This window comes from Chrysemys picta, chromosome 25 (genome assembly GCF_011386835.1).
Source record: "Chrysemys picta bellii isolate R12L10 chromosome 25, ASM1138683v2, whole genome shotgun sequence".
NCBI lineage: Eukaryota > Metazoa > Chordata > Testudines > Emydidae > Chrysemys > Chrysemys picta.
This window is the reverse complement of record NC_088815.1, coordinates 15,065,318-15,086,208: the sequence shown is the minus strand read 5'-3', so window position 1 is coordinate 15,086,208 and position 20,891 is coordinate 15,065,318. Positions and strand designations below refer to the sequence as shown.

Sequence of the window (20,891 nt, the reverse complement as noted above, 5' to 3'; positions counted from 1 at the left end):
AGGGAACAAACGCAGCCAGTGGGTGGGATGTTTAATGTCCTGTCCTCGCTAGTTCGGCTGGCTGGGGGGACCCAGCCAGAATTGGGGGATTTCTAACAACCTGGCTCACGTTTTCATGTTACCTCCCAGTCTCTGATGTTTTCCAGGGAGTCTCTTTGTGGCTTATGCAGCGCTATCTGGGGTCTGCATCTAAGCAAGGGACCAGGAAAAACAACCAGCCTCTCACCCCCTGCCCGTTTGGATTAACCCTCTGCAGGCCGGCTGCACGTCCCTTCAGTGGCCTATTGTCCCCCTGGCTTGGAGTTAGGGCCCTCAGAGAGCAGCAAGCCGTCAGCCGACACTGCAGAAGTATTGCGATGGGATAAGTCCAGCTCCAGGGGGAGGGATGGGGGCAAAATTCCACAGGGTTTCTTCCCCACTGAGCGGAAACGTTCACAGCTCAGCCCAGCCCAGCCTGCAGGAAATGCAAAGCTCAGAACTCGCACTGCCTGGGAAACCGAGTCAGTCGGGATGTTAGCGAGTCCTTTGGTTTAGGCAGAGAGGGTTTCTCAGGCCAGGGGATTCATCAAGGCAGGAGACCTAGAGGGAGCAGCTGTCCCTTCTCTCTCTGATCCCTGGCACTGGCCTCCTAAGGGATGAAAGGGGCAGCAGTACTGAGGGAAGGCCTGTCTGACCAGCCTGAGAAGGCTGCTGGGAGAATCCTCTAGGCTCTGGCCGGGGGGGGGGGGGGGGGGGGGTCCAGGCAGGGGCCTGTGAAGTAACCCCTGGATGCACTTACAGCAGCTCCCTGTAGTACTCTGACCCCTACTGGACAGCAGGGCTCATAGCAGCACAACACGTCTCCCAAGCGGTATGTCACCATTCCCTGTTTGCAAGCTACAGCAGAGCTGGCTCTGCGCCCCCCACGCTTGGGACGCTGGTGCCAAAGGGGCGGGGGTGTTTGCCTCCCTGCTTCGAGCCCCTCACCAGCTGCACGGCCTCAGTCAGTGCTCCAGAGCCAAGAGCTGCCTGGGATCCCACAACTTGCCAGGTCTGGGGAAACCGCAGAGGGGGAGGATGGCGAAGGGGTGGGGTTGGCACAGGGGATCCCAGGTAACCGAAAGCAAGTTCCATATCTGACCTGGACCCTGCTAGGAAACCCCCCTCCCCACCCCCCCATCTCAGCCGACCCGTCTAGCAGCCTGCAGGGTGCCCGGCGCAAACTGGCTCCAGAAACCACGTCAGCATCAAGTGAAACCTGGCCAGAGCCAAGCCGAGAGGAGTGGACTGTTTCTGTCGGCTGCCAGCTGCTCCCCAGCTCCAGGCGGGGGTGGGGGGGGGTCTTGCACTCCTTCTCCACGGGGCTCTCTCCTTCGCTGGGTTCATGGAGGGCCCCGGGTCAGTCCCCAGCGGCTGCCCAGCAGTTCCATTATAACCGTTTGTCTTTTATCAGCCCGTTCTTCAGGTGGTTCCTGTGAAAGAGACCACGGCAGAAAATGACACCCCTTTATTTGCACCAGCCCCTCCCCCGGCCATCACTTGCCCCTCCCCGGGGTCACCCCTCAGCTCAGACCCACATGTCCCTCCAATCCCCATAGACCCAGCCTCAATCCCATGTGATGGGCGCACACAGCAGGTTTGAGGGTGACCAGGGAATGCAGTGGGGGGTCAGCACGTCGGGCCATCATGTCCGGCATGCCACCTCCTGCCAGATTGGGCGAGACTCTCAGCCCATTCCCCAATGCCAGATGCAAGGGGAACCCCCCTACAATGCAGCAGGTCCAGGCAGGAGGGATGGAGAGAGGTGTATGGGAAGGGACAGAGGGATGGACAGATAGACAGGCAGGCAGACGGATGATTCCTTCCTGACCCCACCAGCAACCAGTTTATGGCCTGTAGCCAGGGATCCAGCCCCTGTGCTCTCACCTGGCACAACCTCACCCCCCTGCAGCCCCATCACTGACCCCCTGGCACGTGGAGAAGTGTCTCTCGTACAGGCCCTGTTGTTCCCAGGACTCCGGGACGTTTATCCATAGCGAACATTTCCCTCACCCACCTGCAGCATTCCCAGCCTCCTTTACTGCTGTGTCCCTGCCCCCTCTCCCCACTGGGGGGCGCTGGGCCTGCCCCCTGCTCACCCTTCTTTCCAGGATTTGGGGAGCTGGAGTTCACCCGCTTTCCGGGGCCCTGTGGTTTTCTTGCTCTCCTCCACGTCGTATTCACGCACGTCATTCACCTCCTGCATCTGCCCCGTCAGCACCTTGGCCACAAACAGGACGATGTACTGGGGGGGACAGGAACCAGGCAATGACCCCACTGGCCACAGTCCCCGCTCAGCCCCCCCCCCCCCCCCCTCCAGCCCAAACACACTCACCCACTAACTAGGGCAAACTTCTGTCCTGGGGGCCGCCCCGCTAGTCCCGGGGAGGCTGGTCTGAGAGCAGCGACTCCCTGGGCCGGTGGGCTCCTGGAATGAGCATGCCAGGCTGGGAGCCGGGTGCCTGGCGCTGCGGGGGAGCAGCAGTGCTGCATCGCCCCAAGGGGGGAGCGGGATCCTGGGGGGCACGCAAGGAGATTCCAGCAGCAGATGAAGGGAGCCCAGAAAGACCCCTCCCACCCCCACGCTGGAGATCCACCGCTGAGACCGGGGCCAGGATCAATGGACACCCCCCCTCCCATACACACACAAGGTAATAGGTGGGGGGGGGGGCACAGCTCCAAACAAACCGAGCTGGGTTGAAGAGCTCTCCGAGTACAAATTACCCATCATGCCCCTGCTGCAGCCCCACCCCCAAATCTATTTGCCCAGCACAAGGGCAGGAGACTTCTATCCCTCTGGACTCCACAAACCCATAGCCTTAGTCATGACATCTGCCAGTCCCGGTGAGGGGGGGCAGCTCAGAGCTTAGCGAAGGCAGGGTCCAGCCTAGAGGGCCACCCGACCGCACGAGCTGCAGCCGCGCAGGGGGATTCCCTCCCCAATTCCCCAGCGGCTGGGAGGAGCTGTGGGACCCTCGGCCAGAGGGAGGCTGGAGGGAAGCAGGCAGCAGCCACGCAGTAAGGACTGGACAGAGAAGCACAGCCCCCTCCCTGCCCAGGCCTGAGTCCTGATTCTCCCCCCGCCAATCCCAGCTCTGCCTTGCGGGCTCTGGGGACGCCTGGCTGATGTGACCCCTTTGGGAGATGGCTGCCCACCCGTCCCTCCCCGTCCCCTGCACTGACAGCCTTTCTCTCCACAGTTCCCATCTGTCCTGGAGCCCCAGGAAATGCCCCAGGGCTAGGCTCCTTCCTGCTGTTAGCGCTCACTCTCCAGTCCATCAGCAGGCCAGACGGTGGGAATTCCAGCAGGGAGGAGGCTGGGGGGTGGGGTAGCATCACCTTGTGCGTCCATCCCACCCCCTCCCCCACCCAACCATCCGTGCCCCAGGGGCTCCAGCTCTGTCTCTCTCCAGCTCCCCAGCGGCAGGGTCTGTGCGGGGCCCCTGAGCCGCCCCTACTCACCAGGAACCAGTAGACGTTCATGAGGGCGAGGGCGAAGAGCAGGGCGTTGAAGAAGAAGTAGAAGGGGATGTTGGGCACAGACTGCAGGCTGGTGTGGCAGGTGGCGTAGAGCACTTTGAGGGGGAACCAGTAGAGACGGAACCAGAACCTGCCAGGACAGACACGGGAGCGGGGGGGAGTTGAGTGGCATTGAGGGGAGACCCCGGAGAGGGGCCCGGGGATGAGCAGCACCCCCTTCCCCCCCGCCCAGCATTTCCAGGTCAAGCCCCTTCCCCCATGTCTGGCCGCCTTGCGGCAGGAGAGCTGGATTTCATGAAGTCACTGAGGGGCTTCCCACCTGTCGCCGGCAGGCGCGGCTCAGACCCTGAGGGTGGCTGCTAAGCGGGATTACGCTGAGCCCAAGCGTCCCGGGAGGACAGTAGAGAGACTGTCCTGGGACAGAGGGGAAGATCTGCAAACTGCTGCTACAGGCCCATCAGTGGCACATCTGTCCCCCCACTCCTTGGGTCTATGGCCAGACAGTGTGTCCTTCCCCTTCTGCCCCCGCATGGCTGTGCCAGGGGCAGAGGGAGAAAAGAGGCTGGGGAGGAGGTGCTGGGGGGAAGTACTTGAGCCAGGAGCTGGTCCCTGGCTTTCAACCAAGGTTTTCATGCTGTCTGGGTGTGGCCCAAGAGGGGCTGTGACGGGAGCATGACCCTGTCTCCCTCTCTTCCCCTCCTTGAATCCGAGCCGCTCTCACTGCCAGAGCTGGATTGTGAAGGGGCCTGGACCCAGCTCCTGCTTCCGCCTGCCCTGGTGTGGCCATACTCTGTGTGCCTGATGTCATCAGCATCTCTGTGGCCACCTACCGTGACGTCACAAAGCAGGATTCCCAGCCCAGCAGGCAGCAGGAGGGACCCCCCAGCCCACCCAGCTCACAGCATGGCTGTGTCCCCCGAGGCGACGAGGCCTAGCGGCACCGGTGGGGGTTGGGGGACGGGGGTTGGAGCGGGGCAGGGGCAGGAACTCACCAGCTGATGCTGAAGGTGAGGCAGCCGAGGTCAGAGATGACGTCGTTGAGCCGGTGATAGATCCCGCCCCGGTGCTTGAAGTAGACGTTGAGCTTGGTGAACTCCAGCTGCACGTCGCTGATGTCGTGCAGGAAGAGCACGAGAATCCCCACGTTATGGAACCTGCGGGGAGAAGGGACCGTGTGTGCGTTGGTGAGCAGGGCTGTGCACATCAGGTCACGGGGAGGCGGTGGGCTCTATGCCCAGGCCAGACTGTATCGGAGCTGCAGGCTCCATGCGATGCAGACCGACAGTGCTGGATGGCCTGGCACTGGGTGGACCATATTAGAGCCGGGGGTGGGGGTCGCAGCATGGGGCCGATTAGAGCACTGTGGGGCAGCTCAGAGCAAGGGACAAGCTCCGAGTCCCTCTGATGGAGCCCAGAGGCAGTGCGAGCCATAGCTGGGTGTGGAACGGCTGCTGCATTTCCCAGTGGCTGCCCAGCACTGGGGCCCCACAGATCCGAGCGTGTCCTGTGCATAGGGCAGTGGGATGCGGCCGGATGGGCTGGGGGTCGGGCAGGGGCTCACCTGAACGCGTAGGAGAAGACGATGAGCGTCAGCGTCACCACGTGGTGGATGAGCATGACTACGGAGTCCCTGCGCCAGGCATCCATGTATACGGTGGCATAGATGGAGTGCCCGTAGAAGCTGCCCTGCAGCAAGTAGGCGATGCCAATGTCAGTGGGTACATCCATACCCTTCTCCCAACCTAGGAGCAGCACAGAGATCCCTGCATGAGCCCTGCACAGACACCTCCCCCCGCAGCCAGCCGCCGGAGCACTGCCCAGGGGAGCAGGGCCCCACTGGCTAGGCCAACACCCACTCACGGACAGTTCCTGAGCTCACATGTCATTGGCATCACAAGGAAGGTGATTTGGGGAGCTTAATCTAGGGATTCCCCCTTGACATCGGCCCCTTTGTTTGACCCTTGAAGACGCTGATCCCTTAAGAACATAAGAACGGCCAGGCTGGGTCAGAGCAAAGGTCCATCTGGCCCAGTATCCTGTCTACCGACAGTGGCCAATGCCAGGTGCCCCAGAGGGAATGAACAGGACAGGGAATCATCATGTGATCCACCCTCTGTCGCCCCTTCCCAGCTGCTAGCAAACGGAGGCCAGGGACACCACCCCTGCCTTCTGGGCATTAGCATCTGAGCTTCTTCTCTGTGGCGCTCACGTACCGTAAAAGACGGAGGGCGGGTCGTGGAAGAAGGGGTACTCGGTGAAGAAGAGCAGGTAGGCGCCATATGACCAGGACAGCGTGTAGAACAGCAGCTTCCAGGCGCTCTCGGGCATCTTGGCAGCATCCTTTGGCTGCAGGTTACACCACTCCCCGAACGGCTGCAGGGAGAGAGGGGACATGGGGCAGGGTTCAGGGAGGGGGACAGCAGCATCCCCGGATGGTGCCTCAGCTCTGGGAGATTCACTGCAGCTCCCTGCAGCCCTCTGCACACCCAGACCTGGCTCCAGAGGTCCCCACGCCCAGGGCACAAGGGGACCACATGTTTATAACTCAGCAAAAAGTCCTTGAGGGCAGCTCCTTGGCTGGGCCTCATCCCCCCTGAACTCCGGCCACAGGACAGATCCAGACTTGCACTGAGATGCCCTGTGCCGCTGAGCTCAGGAGTTTGGGGTTCCCCCCGTGCACAGTGGGAGCTAGCGACACTAACAGCTCACAGGAGAGGGACACAACCGTGGACCAGAGACGGGAATTTCAGCTAGACTGCCCCAAACACCATGGTGTCGATCACTCAGATGCCTAATGAACATGTGGGCAAAAGGATGTCTTTGTGCAATATTCATGCCCCCTGCAGCCGCAGTGAAAGTGCGACACCGCCAGGAGGTCTCCCCACCAAACCAGACTTCACCGTCCTGGAACTTCTCTGACAACAAACAGGCGGGAAGAACATTTGTAAAGTATCTTCCCACCCCTGCTCTCCATCAGAAAGGAGCGAAAACAGGGATCAGAACCTGACTTAACCCGCCCAAACTTTTCAGGCTCCTTCCACTGCTCCAGGAGGGTGGGAGGGGAGCCCCGGCAGGCAGCCAGAGCAGGAGAAAAGAAAGCTCAGGTTTCCATCCGGCTCAGACTCGGCCACAGCGGCAGCTGCTGTCAACACTGAGCAGTGGAGAAAGCAAAGGCCAAAGGCACGCTGTCTCCACATGCCCATCAGGGTCACTCCCCGGGGAGCAGGGCTGGCCCCAGCCAGCCTTCTGCAACCAAGGAGGGAATTCAAAACGAATAAATCCAGAGCCCTGTCTGCACTAAGAAACCCCAGGGGTGCCCTGTGAATGGGCTTCTGCCAGCGTGTGCCCCCTCCCTCTAAAAGAACCTTCACATCTGATAGGGGCCTGGGCCAAATGGAAAATCCCGGAGTCGCAGACCCCGTCACTCCTGCGAGAAGTGGGAGTGAGGGCGTGTCTGGGGCAGTGAGTGCTGGGGGAGCGGACAGCTAGTGGGTGTCTGGCTCAGTTACTCCCCGACACATGGATAATGCACCAAGGCCCCGTGCTGTGCTGAGTGTGCTGCGGAGGAACACCGGATGAGCCCCAGAGGAAAATAAAATACCTGCAAAGTAACCATACCCTTCCCCGGATCAGCAATTTCCAGAGCCGGCTGCTTGGCTCCTATTGGCTCCTTGAAGGCTATATTAAGACCCCAGCTGTTCAGTGGAGGTGGCTGGCCCAGCCATAGCTCCTCTCTGTGCATGACGGGGCAGAGAGATTCATGCAAAAGGCTCCCTTCCAAAGCGGCCCCATCCTGCCTAGTACGGACGGCTGACGAGTTCCCAGCACCAGTTGCTCCCGGGGTGGAAGCACCAGCTTTGCAACGCCCAAGTCCAGAGAATGCCCTGAAACTGGCAAGATCCCGCAGCCCCCCCAGCCAGGCTGTCTGTGCCTCCATCAGCCCCTGCCCACCCCCAGATCCTGCATGCGGGGCAGGGCCGCCCCACTCAAAGCACCACACTGCAGCAGGGGGAGAGGCTGCACTAAGGGAGGGTGAAGAATGCACAGGCAGGGAGTCCCAGCCCCTGGAAGGCAGGAATTATTTGTGGCTCTATAAAATGCAGCCCAGAAAGGAGCTCAAATAAGCCCCATTTGGAGACAGCTCAGCTCCCGAGCTGCTCCTGGGCAGGCCCCGTGTGCTCATGGAGCAGGGACTGAGAGCCTAGTTCCTTCCTTTGGCTGGCCCACCGATCATCATGGTAGTGGTTCAGGAGATCCGGGCTGCCTGCCGGCGTGACCTTGCCTCTCTTTGCCTCAGTTTCCCCTATCGGTACAAGCGGACAGTGGTGCTGTCCTACCTCCCGGGGGGACTACAGACAAACCCATCAAAGGCTGAGGCGTTCAGACACTATGGAGCCGGGTAAGGAGGCAGAGAGAGAACCGGCTCTGAGCTCTCAGCAGAAAGAGGCTGTCGCCACATCAGGGAGGTAGGGTGGAATTGCCACCTACAGCCAAGGAGGAAATGCACCCTCCCGAGCAGGAGCTGTTCCTCTCCCTTCTCTTTCCAGTGAAAACTCCCACGCTTTTTGCATGGCTAACGCTGACCCTGACCTGAGCACCCCAGACCGAGAGCTGCCCATGCGGTCTCTCCCCTCTAGACAGAGCCCTCTGTGAAATCAGGCAGCAGCTGGCTTTGGGGTGAGCCGTGGAGCAGAATGAGGGTGGGAGACACCAGAACAGGGAGAGCCTACACAGAAGGGCTGGAGGAGGCCAGGAGAAGGAGGGGTAAAATTACTGCCTCTGAATAATACATGCTGGGGAGCTGGTCGCAGGGGCAGTCCCGGCTCTGTCTGCCCACAGCCCAGACGGGTATGCTGAGGCCACCCACGCAGATGTGCATCAGCAGGTCCTGCACGCAGCCAGCCATCCCATGAATGATTAAGCAGGAGCCAGGCGGGCACCAATTACTCCTCCTCTTCATTCTGGGGTGGGGCGCATGCGGGGGTGGGGGGCACCCTCTTTGCCATCAGCCAGCTGCTGTTGCCATAGCAATGACAGAGCGATGCCCGTGTTGCTAGGAGCAACCGGTGCTGCAGCAGGAACAATGCATTGCTGGCTCTGGCTGAAAGAGCCCCAGGTTCTGGTGAGTGATGTAATGTGGCTGCATTTAAAGGGCCAGTGCTGTGGTGAAGCTGGACACAAGATTATGGCTTGGGAACCTCCTCATTGCTCCCCCTCCAAACAGAAAACGGGTGGGGCGGGTGGGTAGATTCATAGATTCTAGGACTGGAAGGGACCTCGAGAGGTCATCGAGTCCAGTCCCCTGCCCGCATGGCAGGACCAAATACTGTCTAGACCATCCCGGATAGACATTTATCTAACCTACTCTTAAATATCTCCAGAGACGGAGATTCCACAACCTCCCTAGGCAATTTATTCCAGTGTTTAACCACCCTGACAGTTAGGAACTTTTTCCTGATGTCCAACCTAGACCTCCCTTGCTGCAGTTTAAACCCATTGCTTTTTGTTCTATCCTTAGAGGCTAAGGTGAACAAGTTTTCTCCCTCCTCCTTATGACATCCTTTTAGATACCTGAAAACTGCTATCATGTCCCCTCTCAGTCTTCTCTTTTCCAAACTAAACAAACCCAATTCTTTCAGCCTTCCTTCATAGGTCATGTTCTTAAGACCTTTAATCATTCTTGTTGCTCTTCTCTGGACCCTTTCCAATTTCTCCACATCTTTCTTGAAATGCAGTGCCCAGAACTGGACACAATACTCCAGCTGAGGCCTAACCAGCGCAGAGTAGAGCGGAAGAATGACTTCTCGTGTCTTGCTCAGAACATACCTGTTAATACATCCCAGAATCAGGTTTGCTTTTTTTGCAACAGCATCACACTGTTGATTCATATTTAGCTTGTGGTCCACTATAACCCCTAGATCCCTTTCTGCCGTACTCCTTCCTAGACAGTCTCTTCCCATTCTGTATGTGTGAAACTGATTTTTTCTTCCTAAGTGGAGCACTTTGCATTTGTCTTTGTTAAACTTCATCCTGTTTTTACCTCAGACCATTTCTCCAATTTGTCCAGATCATTTTGAATATGACCCTGTCCTCCAAAGCAGTTGCAATCCCTCCCAGTTTGGTTTCAGAGTAGCAGCCGTGTTAGTCTGTATCCGCAAAAAGAAGAACAGGAGTACTTGTGGCACCTTAGAGACTAACAAATTTGTTAGTCTCTAAGGTGCCACAAGTACTCCTGTTCTTCTTTTTCCCAGTTTGGTATCATCCGCAAACTTAATGAGCGTACTTTCTATGCCAATATCTAAGTCGTTGATGAAGATATTGAACAGAGCCGGTCCCAAAACAGACCCCTGCGGAACCCCACTCGTTATGCCTTTCCAGCAGGATTGGGAACCATTAATAACAACTCTCTGATTACGGTTATCCAGCCAGTTATGCACCCACCTTATAGTAGCCCCATCTAAATCACACTACAAGTCCCAGCCATGCCCAAAGAGGTCTCCAGAGGAATGAAAGGGCCCGGAGTGCCCGCAGGTCCTGAGAGCTGGCAGCTTGTGGTGGATTTTGCTTTGCCCGCAGTAGAAGATACTGATCAGCCATCAGGGAAACAGATTTCCATTGGAAGCCAGGGCTTTGGCTCCCTCACACAGCTCTATCACAGCTCCCTTATTGCTTTCAGGCCTGGGCTTCCCCACTGCCGCCCCTCAATCCCAAGCTACAGTGCCCCTGCCTGGGCATCCCCCCAAGCGCCACTGGCCCCCAGGATCCTCGCTCGTCTCACGCCGCAGGACCATGGCTGGAGTTCTGCGGCCCACTGGAGTAGTTTCCTCTCTGGTGCAGGTCACATAGGCTCAGTGGAATGAAAATGAAACCCGACTGCACCCCGCTTTTACCCAGAGGAATGGGTCCCCAAAGCCTGCAGAACCAAGAATAATGCCCGTTGAATCAGCTGCCCCGCTATCTAAGGCAATCGCTAACCATCTAAGGAGGGGTGTAGTCTGAGCACAGGCCTGGGGACCCCCAACACTGTCCTCCTGCTCTTGACACCAACCCTATCTATGGGCTTAGGCAAGTCACTGAGCTGCTCTGTGCCTCGGTTTCCCCACCTGGAAAACAGGGATACCGTTCACCTGCCTCCTCAGGGTGCTGCGAAGGCTTTGGAAAACACAGTGAGAAATATCACGACAGTTCCCATAAATCATTAAAAGCCATTTCCTCTTCGCTCGAGCGCCTGCACCCAGTGGAGACCAGCCTTTGGAGCGGGCACCCTCGGGAGCCCAGGCACCCTCGGGAGCCCAGGCACAGCTGCCTCTTGAGCCCTGTGGGGGCTGATTAGTCTCCTGAGCAGCGTGGGTCAGCTCCTGAACGCTGACACACAGCACGTGAAACCCAGCCCCCGCCCTGGAACCCAAGGAAAATGGCTTCATTCTCTTCCACAAGAAATGGCCCATTGTGGCGTCACAGGCCTGCCAGCAGTGGCTAGGGCACACGAGCGAGAGGGCACCACTGTCAGGGCACAGGAGAGCTACTCTCTGCACCCCGAGAGGGACGAGGCGCAGGTCACACTCACTGGCACTGCAGGAAGGAAGCACTCCGGGCTGCTCATGGCTCCCAAGGCAATTCTTACCGGAGGGTCGGCCTGCTGGTTTGTTGCGAGTGGCCCTGCTACCTCCCAAGGCATTCACCCCAGCCAGGAGGAAAGCAGGGCTGGGAACTCACTCCGGTGAATGTTTTGGGTCCTGGGGAGAATCTGGCTCTTCGAGGCACAAAACACGTCACTAGAAAAGCCAGCCGAGCGGGGAGCCTGAAGAAGCGAATGCTGCACCCCAGCCTAGGTGGCCAGCATCCATTCACAGCCCCAAAGGAGATGTTCACGTTGCAGCGCTCTGCAAATTGAGAACCACCCGGGGATCAACCAGCCGTGTCTAGCCACGAGGTGGAAGGTGTGTAGCAGCTGCAGAGAAATGCCAGGCAGCAATTTAGGACAGGCAACGGAGAATATCTGACAAACTTCTCAAGGTGCAGTGGGCGAGGCAGGGTCAGGTGTTCATGTTGGATTTTGGCCAGGACCCAGGGGTCAACACTTCTCATTCTTGTGAAAAACACCACGGGGCCTTTAATAGCCCTAAGTGGTTGGAACCTAAGGTTTTGATCTCATCTGAGAGACGGCAGCTCCGTGCCCCCTGAAAGAGAGTGGGAACAGAAGGAGAGCGTGCGGGTCCACCCTTTCCATGGGCCTATCTAGGTCAGGGGTTCTCAAACTGGGGGTCGGGACCCCTCAGGAAATCGCGAGGTTATTACGGGGGGGTCACGAGCTGTCAGCCTCCACCCCAAACCCCACTTTGCCTCCAGCATTTATAATGGTGTTAAATATATAAACAAGTGTTTTTAATTGATAAGGGGGGTTGCAGTCAGAGGCTTGAGGTGTGAAAGGGGTCACCAGGACAAACGTTTGAGAACCCCTGATCTAGGTTCTGCACTGGTCCTAGCACCAGAATACAAGAGTCTCTCAATCCCATCTTCAAGCTTTCTCTCCAGCCTGGGATTGTCACACGCCTTCTCTGGTAACGTGCCCCAGACACCTACTACTTTTAGCCTGGACCAGTTCTCTCATAGGCTGTTCCCTGCATTTTGGAGCACAGCAGCTCATTTTCCACCTTCACCAGTGGGGGGCTGGTTCATTAAAAAGCACCACTCGAGGGCTCCTTCTTTCTATGTCACCCTGGTGCCAGCACCCGGCGCACGACTGGCCACAAAGCCAACAGTATCTGCCAAAAGCAGCCAGAAACGAGTTTCTTGGTGCAAGCTCAGTGTCCGTCTAGGCCTGCCCTCCCTCCCTTGACCTGGATCGTGCCTGGTGCATCATGCAAAGCGCAAGGGCCCAGTTCTGCCCTCGGTTACATTCATGCAACATCAGTGCACAGCCCCTGGGCCTGCTTGAAAGAGGAGCAGCTAGTACCGGCCTGATGGGCTATCAGGCACCGTGTCCTGTGCCCTCCTCAAGGCAGGGCCCCCTTGTCCTGTGCTGGGTACAGAGAACCCCATGACGGACACAGCCCTGGCTTCCCATTGGGCTATTAAATTGTCACTTAGTGCAGCACAGGCTGATGCTTTGTTCAACTCCTCCAGGCCATTGGCAGCAGCTGCTCCCTCAGGAGAGCTTGCTCCTCCCCAGGGACAGCAGCCTTCCACAGACCAGCTGAGTGAGGGCCACCAAAGAGACTGTATGAGGTGGGGGGGCAGAGAGGAGGCCTAGGCCTGGCCATCTCACAAGCCCCGTTTGTGGTCAGACACATCCAGGAGACGCTCAGGTTTGAACGCTCAACAGCCAGGCCCTGCCACTGCCACTAAGGGAGGACAAAGATTCCTTCCATTTCCTAGAGAAGAGGCAGAAGGTTACAGAAACCCCACACCAGACAAGAAATACATTTCCTCTCCCGCTTTCTCATGGGCGCCCCGCAGGCCGACCCCTCCCAAACCAATCCGGGCTAGAAGGGCCCTCGAGAGGTCGTCTAGTCCAGTCCCCTGCACTGAGGCAGGACTAAGTGTTCTCTAGACCGTCCCTGACAGCTGTTGCCTAATGATAGAGATTCCACAACCTCCCGAGCTCATTTGTTCCAGTGTTTAACCACCCTGACAGGGAGGAAGTTTTTCCTAATGTCCAACCTAAAGCGCCCTTGCTGCAATTTAAGGCCATGGCTTTTTGTCCTATCCTCAGAGGTTATCGAGAACAATTTATCACCCTCCTCTTTATAACAACTTTTTACATACTTGCAGACTGTTATCAGAGCCCCCCTCAATCTTCCCTTCTCCAGACTGAACAAACCCAATGTTTTCAATCTTTCTAGCCCTTTCATCATTTTTGTTGCTCTCCTCTGGACTTTCTCTAATTTGTCCATGTCGTTCCTGAAGCTTGGTGTCTGGAACTGGACACAATACTCGCATTGAGGCCTTATCAGTGCTGAGTAGAACAGAAGAATTACTTCTTGTGTCTTGCTTACAACATTCCTGGTAATACGTCTCAGAACGATGTTTGCTTTTTTGAAACAATATTACATTGTTGACTCATATTTAGCTTGTGATCCACTATAATTCCCAGATCCTTTTCTGCCGTGCTCCTCCTTAGACAGTGTTTTCCGATTTTGTATTTGTGAAACTGATTACTCCTTCCTAAGTGCAGTACCTTGCATTTGTCCTTATTGAATTTCATTCTATTTCAGACCATTTCTCCAGTTGTCCAGATCATTTTTAATTTAATCCAGTCCTTGCAACCCTTCACAACTTGCCATCATTCACAAACTTGTAAGTGTGCTCTCTGTGCCGTTATCCAAATAATTTATGAAGACACTGAACAGAACCAGATCTAGGACAGATCCCTATGGGACCCCACTTGATAGGCCCTTCCAGTTGGATTTTTAGCCATAGATAACTACTCTCTGAGTACAGTTTTCCAACCAGTTGTGCATGCACCTTATAACAAGTTTGTCTATTTTCCTAGTTTGCTCATGAGAAGGTCATGTGAGATGGTATCAAAAGCCTTACTAAAGTTGGGCTAGATCACCTCTACTGCTTCTTCCCCGGCCACAGGCTTGATAGCTTGGCAGAGAAGGATATGTTACTGGCTATGCTATGTTACTGGTGCCCTCTAAAGACATTGGGAACCTAGATTCTGCACTCCTTGCACATCTAAACGCCCAGTGAAAACAATGGGCACTCCAGATGATGCATGAGTAGGATCCACACGTAACAGGAAGAGGTGTGTTTCTTTAAGCAGCTTTTTTCAGAGATATCTGGTCACAGACAGAGCTAAATGAAGGTGCATTTTAAGCCACAATCTTTGTCCTCCTGCTAAGAAAGTGACTTCCTCTTTAGGTGCATAGCAGCTACAGGCCAAGTGCTGAGATCTATGACATATAATGATTAATGCTCAGTAAGGCGGCATTCTTGGGACACACAGAATTAATTGATTTCACAGGGATGAGCCTTTCAGTCTCTGAGAGAATGTTAAAGGATTAATTGCCAGAGATATAGGATTTGAACACGAGCGGCAAAGAGGAACAACTGCACTTGGGTTCTACACTGGGCAGTGACTGTCTCTTGCATAGAAGGAGTTTACTCACAGCAGATGGAAGAGTCCCAAGGGTGACAGAGGAGGTGAAAGCCTCACCTCACCTGCTGTTGAATGACCCCTCCTCTGAACAGCCTCCACATCAGATATATGCCACAAGACGCAGCTCAATTCTCATTAAAAATGGCAAAGCTCTTCTGGGAGAGCCAGACCCTCCAATCTTCCCTTTAAATCTCCAGCACGTGAATCACACCCAGGTGTTGGATGTTTTTATAAAGCCGTTTCCTCCCACTGCCCCCCCCCCCGGCACTGTTTGCCATCTCAGCCCCACATCAAACTCCGTGGCAGTATTTCAAGGCAAAGCAGCCCGATCCGGATGTAGCCATGAGAGCCATCCTTCTCATGCTTTGGTGACAACAAGCGTGACCAAGGGATGGCACCCCATCGTCAGCACGAGCTGCCAATTACCCACGGAGCGCCAGCTAAGCTACAAAGCACACACTCCTGCTGCGCTTTTCACCCTCCGATCTCAAAGCACTTTACAAAGGGGAGGGAGCACTCAGTTTATAGAGGGGAAACTGAGGCACAACAACAGCTGCTCAGTGACTTGCTCAAGATCACACTGTGTGACAGTGTTGGGATTAAACTCCAGGAGTCCTGACTCCCAGCCAGTCCCCTACCCACTGGGGTATCCAGAGAGAGTCAGGTGCTGCGTGTAGGGTTGCCAACCCTCCAGGATTGTCCTGGAGCCCCCAGGAATTAAAGATGAATCTTTCATTAAAGATTATGTCAAGTGATAAAACCTCCAGGGATACGTCCAACCAAAATTGGCAACCCTAGCTGCTCAACCCTGGCTCCGGGCAAATGGGGGCTGGAGGAAGAAGGGCGACAGAAAAGCGGCACAAGGCTACTGAAGTCCTACCTAACCCCTATTTTGAGCGCTTCAGGCCTTGTGCTAGTTCTTGGCACCAGGGCAAGCGTCGCTCTGTGACTCAATAGGGAGCAAGCAACGACACATGTGAATGGCTCGGCAGAGCGTCCCATCAGGAAGGCCCTGTGCGAGGAGAGGTGCGGGGACAGGAGCCCAGAGCAGTTACTGGGCTGAGGATGGATCATGGTTATTAATCAAGTCCTGCTCCCTGCAGCCTGGGTCACCCCACAGCAAATCGCCTCTGGAGATGGCAAGTTCTCCAGGGGAGCCAACCCAGGCTGAAGTGTCCCAGAATGTGTCCGAGCCGTCTCCAGGCAGAACCACCTCCCGCCCAATCTCCCCCCAGCCCTGGAAACTGTCTTGTCACCATCAGTGCTGAGGAAAGGGTTTGGTTTGTGCCTCTGACGGCTCCGGATTGTCACATGACCCAGGACACAGCATCTTCCATCTCTTTTGCCTTGAAAGTCCCATCAAGGGTAGGGTCAATCCCGGCTCTGACATACACCAGGCATCCAGGGCCGTCCCCCGGGCTAGGACCCATCGCTTGGGGAGAAGGGGCAGCTTTCATCTCATGACATTTGTTCAGTGCAATAAACCCAGAGCGACCCTTCTGCACAGGGGGTCGGGGCGTCCTCCCCCTTCCCCCATCTCCTGCTAGCCCGACCAGCAGCCCAGCACTTTGAACTAGGTCAGCCTGTATTGCAGCTAAGCCTCGGGCCACAGGGAGGAGGGGAAAGCCGCACGGTGGTGACAGCCTGCAGGAGCCCAGCTCACTGCCCCCCCACCCCTCAGAGCCAGGCCCTGCAGCCAGCCCGCCCGCCTGCCCCCCCTCCCCCTTTGCAAGACCTAAATCTCATTACTTCACCCCAGACGTGCATTGGGGGGAGGAGAGTTAAGTAGCAAGATACAACACACGGGTTCTCCTTGCAATGTAGCCCTCCCCAACCTCAACCCCCCCCGCAGCGCACAATGCAGCCCCTCTCCCCCTTCCCTCCCCTCCCCTGCCCCCATGCAATATAGCCCCCTCTCCTCTCCCCTCCCCGCAGTGCGTCCCCTCCCCTGCCCCCATATAATGCAGCCCCTCTCCCTCTTCCCTCCCCTGCCCCCCATGCAATATAGCCCCCTCTCCCCTCCCCGCAAAGCAGCCCCCCCACCCCGCAGTGCAGCCTAGGGTGACCAGATGTCCCGATTTTATAGGGACAGTCCCGATTTTAGGGTCTTTTTCTTATATAGGCTCCTAATACCCCCCACCCCCGTCCCGGTTTTTCACACTTGCTGTCTGGTCAAGTGCAGCCCCCGCCCCTGCCCCCCGCCGTGCCGCTCGCCGGGCGGGCACTGACCCGAAAGAGGCAGCCGGAGGCGGCCCTGCGCAGCCAGGTCCAGCCGATGGCACAGAGCAAGCAGAGGAGGGTCTCGCTCCAGCCGAGCGACGCGTTCTCGGCCCAGGTCCGCCGGGAGAGCTCCCAGCCGCAGTCCGTGCAGCTCCGCACCGCCCCCGCCAGGCTCCGGTAGCCGCACTGCAGTAGCTGCCCGTAGCCGGGCATGGGCTCGGGCCGCGGCATCCCGGCGCCCCGGTCACAGGCTGCGCGATCGCCCCCGGCCCATCGCTCCGGGAGCGGCGAGCGCCCGCGCTGCAGCCCGCTCGGCAGCCAGAGGTTGGCAGCTGCTGCCCGCAACGCGCAGGCTCCAGGCGGCGGCTGAAGATAGGGGGCAGCAGTGCGCGCTGGAGCAGGGGATGCGCCAGCCGCAGCCCGGTGCGACCCTCACCGGGGCCAAAGCTCGGGCCCTGCGCGCCTGGGGACGGGGAGCGGTGGGTCCGCAGGGGCGAGGCGAGTCCCCTGCAAGGGCAGCACAGAGCCCCCAGCAGCCTTTTTATCCCCAGTTAAAGGGGAAATTCCCCAGCCCCTAGGGACCAAGAGGGACAGACTGGACCTGCCCGCAGCCTAGCTGCTTAGAGAAAGCTGGGGCGGGGGTCTCCTTTGCAGTGCCAGGGGGAAGCTTTCCTGAATATCTCACTCTCACACAGGTGAGAAAGCAGGCCCCTTTTTCAACTGGGAACCCCCCAACCACCAGTCATTTTTGATGAGTTGGTCTAGATTCTGCAATCTAGCCCTAGGGCCCCCTTATCGCCCATAGGACAGCTTTATCCTCACCAGCCGTGGTACGGGTACCCCCACGGGTACACACATCAGTACAAACCCAACTTTCATACAGACAGAATGAGAAGTCAGCAATCTGTCAGTAACAGTGTGCTGTGACATTTGTATTTTTAGGGCTGATTTTGTAAGCAAGTAGTTTTTAAGTGGAGGTGAAACTTGGAGTATACAAGAGAGATCAGACTCCTGAAAGGTTGAGAACCACTGCTCTACAATATCCTTCACCCAACTCCTCCCTTCCCAGCTAAACACAGCTGAGGGGAAAACCGGCTCTCTCCCCCCTTAGAATGCTACAGCAGCACTTCAGTGTAGACACTATTGGGGGGGGGGGGGGGCGTTCTCCCATCGCTATAGTTAATCCACCTCCCATGAGAGGCAGGAGACTACGTCAACAAATTCTTCCATTGACCCAGCACTGTCTCCAGAAGGGCCAGATCATCTTAGCTACACGGCTCGGGGGTGTGGCTTTTTCACATCACAGGGGACGTAGATGGCTTGTCCTAATTTTTCACTGTAGACCAGCCCATAGTGGTTTCATGTTGACAGATTTCAGTTTTTCCCTTTCAGAACACGTTTAGCCCAGCTTGCCCATGAAGGAGAGAGTGCAGAGTCCTTGATCAAATATTAACTATTTAATACTTTTGGAATCAATACACACAACAGGAAGACTTCCCCTGAACTTTCCTCTGTCCACAAAGGATCTCAGCAGGAAGATATTCTGAGCAGAAGGAAGATGTACATTAGCATGAGGTATAAACAGCCAAGTAGACAGCTTGGTGCAGAGAAACGCGGTGGGTTTACTCTGCCTTCCACACCTTTCCTGGAAAGCACATGAAATACAGCACAGCTGCCGTGTCTAGCACAAGGTACAAGTCAGACCCGAGTGCAGAATAGCCCACAATGCTTTTGAAGATATGCAAACGTAACTTCCTCCTGCTTTAATTGTATCTGACTTGCAAGCTCACAAAGCCTTTGCTAAATACACCATTTCAAAGCCACTACCACAAATCAGCTTAGCACTCCCGCCAGCTGCCGAGGTGGGAGTCGACATACAAGACTGGAAAGTAAACCAACATCTGTAGTCATCAAATAACCACTCAAGAGACAGATGTGTCTGTGTTCCACTGGGAACAATATGAAGATAGAACCCTTAGCCCCCACATCCTGATTCTTCACTCTTACTTGCTCCCACCCCACGAAACCCCAGATGGCCAGTCAATGGGGCCATCTCCTGACATGAGAGGCTCCCCCCCATGAAATGAATGCGCTGCCTTTGCACGAACTTGGTCCCGAACAGAAGTGGCTCCCCGGCTCTGGGATCCTGGTGGCCAGGCTGCCTTCACACACCTCTCTCAGGTAACAGTCAGATCAGCGCCTGCTGCTCCCCATTATCCGACACGACAGCAACGTTCGAGCGAGAGCACAAAGCACTTCTCTAGGCTGCAACTTGTATCTGATTAACAGATGCCGTGTTCGCTGCTGCTCCTCTATGCAGCCGCTGTGGATACAGCAGCCATTCCACTGAACATGCACCCACCCTCCTTCAGGGCGTTAAGGGCTCAATCCTGTGCCGTTACACACGGCTTTAGAGTCCGTTTCTGCACCTGCAGTTGATTTCACAGGATACGGGCCTGAGACAGTGTGTCTCAGCGTGAGATCAAACTCTGCGATGTACTTAAAAGTTGAGTCAGCACTTCGTCTGCAAATGGCCCCTTCTCAGCCACAGACCCGCTCCCTGCGCCTTGAAGTCAGTTCCGCTGACAAATGCAAAGCCACAGCTTTGTTCATCAGGGCAGGCAGAAGGCCGGGCTTGTGTTTAAAATCAAACACTGGAGGGACAGGAACGCAGTTGAGCCCCAGCGCTGCCCTTGACTCCTGTGACCTTAGGGCCATCCGTAAAATAACAATACTTCTGAACGCACAGGAATGCTACGAGGCGTAATTCCTTCGTGTTTCTAACGTACAAGAACCACCTCAAACAAAAGGCGGTCGAGAAGGGCCCAGTATTATTAGACTTCAGCAACAGGAAGGCAAAGATGCCTCGTGCATCCAGCAGCACTTCAACTAAATTCCAATTGCAGGATCCTTATTAGTGGGGTCGAAGCAAGAAGCAGAACAAACCCCCATGGGACTTTGTACCTGGAAAATTACCTGTTGAATTGTACAGTGGGGTGGGTTTGGTAGGGAAAAGGAGAGGAAATATTGATCAGCGTGATACCATTTGAGGTCACTGCTTTGAAATGGTTCCGATTTTACACTTGGATCCCACAGCTCCATTACAGAAAATCCAGGGAACTCACCCGTGATAAAACAAACTTGTCCTGCTCGCTAGGCCCGACAGACAGCACATTCCCCTATTTTTATACTGACAGTACCGGCTTCCCCTCTGCCACTTGCTTTTATTGTTTCAATTTTTAAGTCAATTTATCATGGCCCATCAAGTGGGGAACGGCTGCACCGAAAACACAAGCCCCTTTCACATCTGCCGCAGACGGCGCCACAAAGAGAACATTCATTCAAGATTGGACCCTGAAAAACCGTCCATTGAAAATAGCTGCTCGCTAAACCGGCCCGGAAAGGGACAATGAGCCCTTTCAGAGCAATCACAACCGAGGTGGGCACAAAGGAGATGCCAGCCAGAAACGTTTGCAGCCTTGCGTAGCCTGCACACCAGGAAGCAAACAGAAGACTCCAGACATAGATAAACATTAGAAAAATCTCAGCTAAGGACCCCATGCTGACATCTGCCCCTTGCACGTCTGATGCAACAGAACAGTTTGTTACATCACATGCAGTAATATTACATGCTGCGCACGTTGCACTCTAGGTTACAGAGATGTACAATTTTTTGGTGTCACATGTTTGCTGCACAGTGTGTCAGGTTGATCAGTTCTTTAGCTTTTAATGAAATATGGGCAAGCGTCCCCTCCCACGTACAGGAGTTAACACATACTGTGATCCGGACTTTGTTGCGGGAAGATGCAATGTTTCCCCGTCCCTGTGACATGAGCTCACTACATTTTACTACCTTAAGATCCAGGCTGGCACCTCTGCAATCAGAGTACTTTGGGTGTGACTACTTTTATTCTGGGGAATCTTCCCTTCCCTCCTGCTTGTAGCATCCCAAGACATCCTGGAGGCAGGGAAAGCTGTGTGTCTATCTCCAAAGGGTCTTTTAGGGAGCTGCAGCAGCTGGCAGTGGTGCTGGAGTCCATGGGAGAGGCAGATGTGGAGCATCATG

At 55.9% G+C, this 20,891-nt stretch overlaps 1 protein-coding gene across 3 annotated transcripts; it reads right to left on the bottom strand.

Annotated features, from left to right (window-relative positions):
* Positions 1-16: 16 nt before the first annotated feature.
* CERS1 (ceramide synthase 1) lies at positions 17-20,795 on the bottom strand. 3 transcript variants are annotated; one of them, XM_065578540.1, is made up of 7 exons: positions 20,679-20,795; positions 5,712-5,871; positions 5,060-5,240; positions 4,491-4,652; positions 3,481-3,628; positions 2,118-2,263; positions 17-1,451 (listed from the first exon to the last, which is right to left on the bottom strand). In XM_065578540.1, exons 2-7 carry the CDS (start codon positions 5,824-5,826, stop codon positions 1,409-1,411), a joined length of 795 nt encoding a protein of 264 aa, XP_065434612.1. In that variant the 5' UTR covers positions 5,827-5,871; positions 20,679-20,795; the 3' UTR covers positions 17-1,408. The 3 variants fall into 3 exon arrangements, with proteins under 3 accessions (XP_065434612.1, XP_005279033.1, XP_023963937.1); XM_005278976.5 differs by lacking the exon at positions 20,679-20,795 and adding an exon at positions 16,835-17,226; XM_024108169.3 differs by lacking the exon at positions 20,679-20,795 and adding an exon at positions 16,835-17,184 and having other exon boundaries at positions 2,118-2,239.
* Between the last annotated feature and the right edge of the window lie 96 nt (positions 20,796-20,891).

Excerpts from the sequence above, each read along its gene's own strand:
- CERS1 (XM_005278976.5), bottom strand. The coding sequence starts at position 17,056 with ATGCCGCGGCCCGAGCCCATGCCCGGCTACGGGCAGCTACTGCAGTGC. Across the intron at positions 4,653-5,059 it reads GTCTTCTCCTACGCGTTCAG|GTTCCATAACGTGGGGATTC; the intron begins GTGAGCCCCTGC and ends TTCTCCCCGCAG. Across the intron at positions 3,629-4,490 it reads CTCACCTTCAGCATCAGCTG|GTTCTGGTTCCGTCTCTACT; the intron begins GTGAGTTCCTGC and ends CTGTCCTGGCAG.